This window comes from Lepidochelys olivacea (assembly GCF_965140295.1).
Source record: "Lepidochelys olivacea isolate rLepOli2 genome assembly, chromosome: 1".
Taxonomy (NCBI): Eukaryota; Metazoa; Chordata; order Testudines; family Cheloniidae; genus Lepidochelys; species Lepidochelys olivacea.
Window position 1 is genome coordinate 255,233,136 of NC_140411.1, and position 8,820 is coordinate 255,241,955.

The 8,820-nt window shown below is 46.4% G+C and overlaps 1 protein-coding gene across 4 annotated transcripts in view; it reads left to right on the forward strand.

The window, feature by feature from the left end:
• The window catches only part of TMEM263 (transmembrane protein 263), a 32,420-nt gene extending 23,624 nt beyond the window's left edge, over positions 1-8,796 (forward strand). For all 4 annotated transcript variants that reach the window (XM_084651325.1, XM_084651322.1, XM_084651324.1 and 1 more), the window contains one exon: positions 7,471-8,796. In XM_084651325.1, the coding sequence (XP_084507451.1) occupies positions 7,471-7,757 (287 nt within the window). In that variant the 3' untranslated portion in view covers positions 7,758-8,796. The remainder of the gene's footprint in view (positions 1-7,470) is intronic.
• The last annotated feature ends 24 nt before the right edge of the window (positions 8,797-8,820 follow it).

Consider the following 8,820-nt stretch of genomic DNA (forward strand, 5'->3'; position numbering starts at 1 on the left):
TAGCAAAAGAGACGACTGAACTGGAGAAGGGGACTCCTGAGCACGCCTCCTGAGGGTCGAGCCACCACAGGAGGGAGTCGAGGACCAGGTGAGGCAGGGTCATGATCCTGTCCCAGCTGTCCTGGGCTGGTCAGTACACCGATGATAACCATGACTGGAGCAGTTGGAGCCTGAGTCTGGCATGCTGCACCATGTAGGTATAGGAAGCTATGTGACCCAGAAGCTTCAGGCAGTTTCTTGCTGTGGTTGTGGGAAACTGTCTGAGACCTAGAATGATACTGGCCAGGGTTTGGAACCTCGCTTCCAGCTGGTATGCCCTGGCTTGGATTGAGTCCAGTACTGCCCCAATAAACTCTATTCTCTGACTGGGGGACGAAGTTGATTTTCTTTTGTTTTAGAAGGAGATTGTTGAAGGTGGCCCTGATAAATTTGACTTGAGCTTACACTTGGTGAAGACTTGAGGTGCTGCTGACAGGCCGAACAGAAGAATGGTAAATTGGTAGTGGGTATTGTTCACCACAAACCTGAGGTACTTCCTGTGGGGCTGAGTGATCGCAATATGAAAGTATTCAGAGTAACAGCCGTGTTAGTCTGTATTCGCAAAAAGAAAAGGAGTACTTGTGGCACCTTAGAGACTAACCAATTTATTAGAGCATAAGCTTTCGTGAGCTACAGCTCACTTCCTCAGATGCAAAATCTGAGGAAGTGAGCTGTAGCTCACGAAAGCTTATGCTCTAATAAATTGGTTAGTCTCTAAGGTGCCACAAGTACTCCTTTTCTTAATATGAAAGTAAGCATTCTTCAAGTCGAGGGCAGCATACCAGTCTACTAGATCCAAGGGGTGATGGAGGTCAACGAGACCATGAGGAATTTGAGTTCCTTCCTGAATTTGTTGAGTTCTCGCAGGTCCAGGATGTGCCTGAGGCTGCCTTTGGCTTTTGGTATTAGGAAATAACGGGAATAAAAGCCCTCGCCCCTGTGCTACTGAGGAACCTCCTCCACTGCCCCTAAAGATAGGAGTGACTGCACCTCCTGGATAAGGAGCTGCTCGTGAGAAGGGTCCCTGAAGAGGGACAGGGAAGTGGGGGTGGAAGGGCAGGAGGGCACAGAATTGGATGGGGTATCCCCTCTACCATGCGGAGCACCCAGCAGTCTGAGGTGATACGGGATCATGCCCAGTAGAAAGGGGGTAGTGGGACGAGAAGGTAAGGCGGGGTGGATCCAGTCTTTGTGGTACACCATCCCAGACTATGCCTTCAAAAGGCCGGTTTGGGCCCTGAAGACCAGCTTGGGGCGTCCCAAGCCCTGGCCAGAGGGTTGACATGGCCTTCTCCTGTTGGTCCTGTTTCTCCTCCTGGACCCGTCCTGGCAGTTCTGGTGACTGAACTTCTGAGGAGGCTGTGGACGGAAGTGTGTCTGCTGCGTTGACGGTGTATAGAGGCCCAAGGACCTGAAGGTGGCTCTGGAGTCCTTTAGGCTGTTTAGCCTCTTGTCCGTTTTCTCAGAAAAGAGTCTCCCCCTCAAAAGGCAGGTCTTGTAAAGTCTGGTCTCCCCTATGGAGTCCAGCAGAAACCTGGAGCCATGAGCCCCTTCTCATGGCTACACCTGTGGCCATAACCCTGGTGGCAGCATCTGCGCCATCAAGTGCTGCCTGCAGGGACGCCCTGGATATCCGTCTCCACTCCTCGACCAAAGCTGAAAATTCAGCTTTCGGAGTCTGAGGGGAGCAACTCCGTGAATTTAGTCATGTCCGTAATTGTCTTTATAAATGTAAGGTGATACCAGGAAGGGCCAGAGGGGGCCAGGATGTCAGCCATAGGATCTGCATCATCTACCACTTCCTTCGCCTTATTGCCCAGACCCTGGGGGACCTGGCACAGCAACTGCTTTAACATCCTGGAGTCTTCCAGAGCTGGGGCTACGGAAGGGCCTCATCTGGTGAAGAGGAGGAGCCAGAGGAGGAGGTTGCTCTCTACCATCCCCACCCGAGGGATCTTGTGACCCGGAGGGGACTGTGGTCGGTTGGCCCGGTCCCAGTGCCGTGAAGGGTTGTGGGTATTGGTGCCGATGTCGGATCCCGGGCCAGTGCAGACACCTGGCGTAGCATCTGCACCGGGGTCTTCGTGACGATGCTGGTGCCGAAGGTGCAGCCAGCGCTGTCGCAATGAGCCGCTGACACCTCCAGTGTCGAGGGCGGCGCTACAGTTGGTGCCGATGATGGTGTCACGGCCAACAGCGTTGATGCCGTCATGGCGGAACAAACATTGCGGACGCCACTGATGCAGCTCCTGAGCGGAATCCTTGGCTCTGACCCTGGCCTTGATGGAAAGCCCACGGAGTCCAAAAGAGCCAGGCTCTGCCATTGTGAGGGCCACTGCATCAGGCAGGACCTTCTATGGTGCCTTGAGCTGGACCGTCCGCTCCTACTACAGTCAGAGCGGTACGACTGCGACTCTCCTGTTTCAGAATAGGAGATCCAGGGCAGCGCTGCACCTCTCATTGTAGAGCGTTGGGAGCCTGGGGACCGACTGCGCTCCCTGGATGGAGGCGCTGGCATCGGTGGGTGATGGGGATCAGCATGACGACATCACCGGCTTTTCCTTTGACTGAACGGAGTGCTGGGATGGAGCCTGTGGTGCCGGGGCATCCTCCTGCCTTGGGGACAAGAATGGCGCCGTGAGTCTCAGCAGGTCCTGCGCCACCTCAAAAGCCTCTGGTGAGGGGTTCAGTGAGTGTGATGGGCCCGGACTCGACTGCCTCACTTGGGCAGGAGTCGACGTAGCCCCACTGTGAGCTTCAGAACCGTGGCCCGACTGAGGTGCCACAGATGGCTGGTCCCTGGATCTTGACAAGGGGGATCGGCCTTTTTCCATCCTCTTCTTCTGCGCCAGCCATTGGGACTGGTGCCGAAGGCTGGAGTGCTCCTGAGAGACTTCATGACTGTGCCGAGCCTCCTGGGCAGTGTCTTGTCTGTCTTTGCCCCAGCTCTGGAAGACTCCAGGAAGATGGCACTGGAGTGCTCTGTGCCAAAGACGTACTGGGAGTGGGATCCCCGGCACCTGGGTCCGACTGAAGTTGCAGAGCTGCCTCCATGAGGAGGATTTTAAGCCGCTGCTCCCTCTCTTCAAGAGTTCTCAGTCAGAATTCACAACAGATCTTGCAGCAGTCTTTTTGGTGACCCTCGTCCAGAAACAGGAGGTGTGGGGATCACTGTTAGGCATGTGCTTCGCGCGGTCCTGGCAAGTCTTGAAGCCCAGGGATCGTGGCATGCCCCAGTGACAAATGAAGGGGGGAATCCCCCGTAACTGAAACCTATAAGTGAACTAACTATGCTATACTAACCATCTAGAACTAACTGTTGAAAGCAAAATACGAAAGTACTGCTAAGCTGCTTGCCGAAGCAAGAGAAAGGGGAAGTTCCAGCTGCTGTCACTGGCAGTAAGAAGGAACTGAGGGGGTGGCGGGTCAGCAGGGCCCTTTTATTGGGCGCCATGAAGGCCCCACTCGGGGGGCACCCAGGCCAACCCCACGGATGCTGCTAGCGGAAAAATCTTCCGGCTACTGCGCACGTACCTGATTGGAATTGACATGAACAAGCACTCAAAGAAGAGAGGCTGGTTATGAGATTTCTGGGTGAAAAGTACTACAGAATTGTGAAGTGTTTATTGTGTAGAGCAGTGTTGGTTCTAATATGTCTAGTGCTCTCTGCAAACTGGAAAATATAAATACCCTTTGCAGACTGTAGTCATTTTACACCAGCCCTCACTGGAAGCCTTTGTTCTGTAGGCAGCTGATTGTTCTGCATGATTGGTAGAGCCAACATCTTGAACAGGTGCTATGTGCTTATACATTTTCTGCTTAGAATTAATTTAGGAATGTTCTGTGTATTTTTCTTCATTGTAGTGATCAGAAACGAGGCCAGTGAGAAACAGTAAGCTTCATGGAACAGATCTAGAAAATGCCAGTAACTGTGAGGAATATTAGTCATGGCTGCATATCTAACATACAGCACAGGAAGAAATGAAATAACGTTGTTTCCACTGTTAAAACTACATGGTTGTACTAACACATGTACTCAAGTGAAATTAGGTGGCAAATCCTTAGTCAAAAGCCTATTGATAAAGAACCTTGAGGAAAGTAGGATACCAACTTCTTTGCTGTTCCTTTTTCGGCAAATACATTTAATTGCATCTTTCTGGGTTGTTGTGACCGGGACTGTTATGGCCCTTCCTTCTAATGTTAATCTCTATTATGAGTTATGAGTCAATAGCAAATTTCAATAACTAGCTTCAGTGTGGCAAACGCCCTTTTCCTACTCACTCTAAACACATTAATGTTGTTGAGAAGGAGAGTTAGTCAAACTACCTTTTTGACCTCTTGTTACAAGATCTAGAACTCCTCCTGTCATAAGAATCGTTTGTTACTGTAGGATACCAACAGACTGCAATCGAAATGTAAATGATTTTATTTTATTCTCCCTCCCTCTCCCCTGCCCCAAACTTGACAAACTGTTCTTTCAATCTAGGAAACTTCAAGTATATTGTATATTGAAAAGATTTAGTATTAAATATGCCACATAATATCCTTGTATTAAGCAATTCTGAACCTTGAATATCTCCCGGACGGATTGACCAGGGTCTGAGATGTTGAGTCTTAACCAAAATGTGCTCTCTTTGCCGTGTGACTCATGGTGGGTTTTTTTATTTTTTTATTTTAAGTTTAATTTCTCCCTCTTTACTTCTTGTAAACGTCTTACAACTGTAAGTGAATCTCCCACCCTGCTAGAAAGGTTAATGCAAGCTGGCAGCATTTTAATGCCCAAATAGAGGCTACCATGCCCCTCTGCTCTTTTTTTTACCGCAGTTGTTTCCAATACTGAGAGAGCACCTCTTGTCTGAAGTGTTCTAGGGACCTTTATAATGGATATAGAAACTTACATCTCTAAGGCTATGTCTCCACTGTACTGATGCAGCTGCACCACCTTAAGAGCTCTCCATCAACATAATAAAACTCCCCCCAACGAGCAGCGGTAGCGGCGCTCCCACTGATGTAGTGCTGTGTACACTACCGCTTATGCCAGGGTGTTTTTTCACACCCTTGAGCAACATAAGTTTTTTGCTGACATAAATGTAGTGTAGACGTGGCCTAACTCACTGGTTTGACTCTCGCCCGGGTCAGTACTGACTAAAAGCATTATCATTGACTATTCTGTGCCACATGTGAAATGAGTTATAGATCTCCGTTAATTTCCTAGTGCATAAATGTCCACATCACAAAACTCATCATTTCTACTGGCAGTGAGGCCTTGAAAACTGAACTATATTCTAACTGTTCCAAGTCAGGGCTGAGTCCTGTTGGTGGAGCAGTCTGAGAGTGACTGCCTGGGGAGATGCTCACTGTTCTCCCTGCCCTACTCCTCATTCACTTGTTTTCCTGCATGTGCTCTCTATTTCCTTGATTGTTTGTTCCCAGTCATTTCTGCCCTACTTACTGTTTAGCTCCTCTTTGCATCTCTCTTTTTTCTTGGTTCCACTCACCACCATTCACTTGCTCACTTCTCTGTGTGTTGCTTATTTCCCACACAGTTAAATTTTTCTTCCGCTACCTCATCATAAGAGTTATGTAGCTCCTGAACTACTTCATTACTGTGGCCCTTTGTTGGTGCCCTGCTGTCTCTGAAACATGTGTCAGAGAAAGAAGAGCAATAGACTTGGTGAGGACTGAGTACTGTGGGAGGTAAATATTGGCACTGTAGAATGCTGCTTTGGAACATTCTTAGTTTTACTGTGGTATTAATGGAGTAAATTCCAGATGCTGAAAATACCATGCAAACAAATGCTCTCAGTGCCTTTCTGTATGGTGAGACTAGGCTATTTGTCAGGTGTATGTGTGGAAGCTTTTCTAACCCAGCATCTAATAGTGTTGAAAATTGCAAACTGCTCAAAAAGTCCTCTGTTTATAGACGATAACATGCTTCTATAGTTAAGGTTGGGTTAGCATTTCCACTGTAAGTTTACTCTGTCTTTCTCTCTTCATCTCAAAGCTTACATTTAGAAACTTGGAATACTTAAATGTGGGAGGATAATGAGGATGGATTTCCAATTTTAAGCTTACAGAAGCGCAATCTAGTTTAGGATGTTTTCCTATAACTCTGAAGTTTCCTCTTAGTTTGAGAATATTTAGTCGTACCATAAGTACAGAATATGGGCTGCTTATGCAACATTTAGAACATGTAAGGAGCTTTATAAAACACATGGTTCTTTGTTTGTACGGTGCCTTGTACTAGTGGTGCTGGGGGTGCTGCCACACCCCTGGTTTGAAGTAATAATAACAAACACCAAATACATGGTTTCCATCCTCAGCACCCCCACTATAAAGATTGTTCCAGCACCCCTGACTAGTACAATGGGGTCCTGGTCCATAACTGGGACTTCTAGGCGCTTCGATAATACTAACAAAAAATAATGCTCCCCAAAGCTTATAATTAAACTTTAAGCATAATGCCAGGAAGAAAAAACGAGGGAGGCATAGGGTGACATATAGCAAGATCTTTTGGTTTGAGTTTTTCCTGTGTATTTTAACTGGTGGGTTTTCTGTTGGAAGTCTTTAGTTGCATTTCTTAGTGCCTTTTGGGGTATGGGGTACTTCAGGGCACCTGTGCACTTTCCTAAAATGTCTTTAGGGATGTTGAATTCCCCCAAATGTAGAATAAGGGCCCAGTGTAGGCAAACTGGATGTGTGTGCATGGTGATAGGGAGGAGGTGGGTGGAGCAAAGAACCGGCCTGAACTTCTATTCTTCTCATCCTCCTCCCTCCCTTCCTTCCTTCCACCACCCAAACAAAACAAAATTAGGGAGGAAAAAGAAACAAAACAGCTTACTCCCCCCTCCCCCCCCCCAAGCTGGGATATCCTCCCCGCAACCACTTCCCAACATAACCTTAGTTCAGCTTCCCTTAGGCCCAGTAGATACCATGCTCTGGTTCTGAATAGAAATTCTGTCACTTGGGGAGACAGCCCTACTGCAAAAAATTGAATTTTACAGTAGCCAAAGCCCAGCAGAGGTGTACATGTAGGTAATGAGGTCTTCAGGCGCTGAGGTGGAACTGACATTTGGGGTAGGGATTTGGGAAGGGAAAGAGACGGGGATTAGCCAAAGGATTCTATGGGGACCCTCAATTTGGGTACCCGTTGATCTAAACTTGGAAGACTCACTGTCCGATAATCCGTGTTGTGAAAAAATGGCATCAAGGCACCCTTAGGCTTTGCTCCATTTATCTCGCCTTTCAATAAGAACCAACCCTGGGAACACTGGCACTTTCCAGGCAGGCAGCCAAAAAGAGTGCATGTAAGATACGCATCTTACAATATGTCATGTCATTAAAAGGAGCAATACTTATGAATAAACTGTGTTCTTTTAAAATGCTTAATCACAACATTACTGACTCAAATGTTTACACTTTGTCCTTCAGGTTCATTGAAAGATCATCCACAGCAGCAGCCTGGCATGCTTTCTCGTGTGACTGGTGGAATCTTCAGTGTAACAAAGGGAGCTGTCGGTGCCACGATCGGTGGTGTAGCCTGGATTGGAGGAAAAAGTTTGGAAGTGACCAAAACAGCTGTTACAGCAGTGCCTTCTATGGGAGTGAGTCTGGTTAAAGGAAGCGTTTCTGCTGTGGCTGGGGGCTTTACAGCTGTAGGATCTGCTGTCACAAGTAAAGTACCTTTAACAGGGAAGAAAAAGGATAAGTCTGACTAAAGGACTGAGACCTAGTTGATTTCCGTAATACTATGTCAGTGGCATTGGAATCTGCTAAGATTTTGGACTACAACAAAGCCACATGTCTTAAACGCTTATCTTCTAAAGAGCTATGGGAAAACTTTTGCTTTCCTCTGAAGGGACAGAAGAAGCTGACAGCACAGTGTATGAAGGTTCATTTAAAACCTAGATTCATGCTTTATATCTGGTGAAATGTTACTAATTGTAGAACCAAGTACATGTATATGAAGGGATAATACATGTTCATTTACTGTAAATCTTTTGCAGTATAAGACTAAAATGTGAAAGCAAAAAATTAGTTGGCAGTCTTTGCAGTACTAGATGTATGATGTGCCAGCTACCATTCTTAGTGGTTTCTGCATCCTCTTGATAAGGAATCCTTGAACTATGTAAAGGCATCTTCTGATGTGCCTGATAATTTCATATATTTTTGCTTTTTGAAACTGTATTTTTATACAGATAATAAACTCTGTCAGTGCATTCTGTTAGTGATGGCTGGCAAGAGACAGAACTGGAGATGTTCAGAAGTGGGGATGGGGGGGGGGGGGGGAAGTATGCTTAAAATGGATTGTGATGGAAGGCATTTTAAGTTTTATGTTTGCGGTATACTGATTTTAATGATTCATGCCTAATGGTTGAAAAACTATTTTTCGTTTAGTGAAGCTGTGTAAAGATTTTTTTTCTAATGGCCATCATTTCAACACAGTTCATAGAACAAACTTTAGACACTTTTTTTGATGTGTTGATATCTGAAACTTAGCCAGCTTTTACTAAAGACAATACTGCTAAATCTCAGGTGTATTTTAAAGGTATCACTCTGTCACCTGCAAATGAAAGCTTACTACTTGTGACTCTTTAGCTAGAAAACAATAGAAGGAAATGGCTTAGTTTCAATTAAGCCGAGGTTCATGATTCATATGGTAATGGATGGCAACGTAGTCATCTTGAGAGAAATTTCTTTGCTGTGAAGTTGGAAACCACTGAAGAGTGATCTAATTAAAGAAAAGCCGCTGTCTAACTGCATGCCATACCAGTTTAGTTT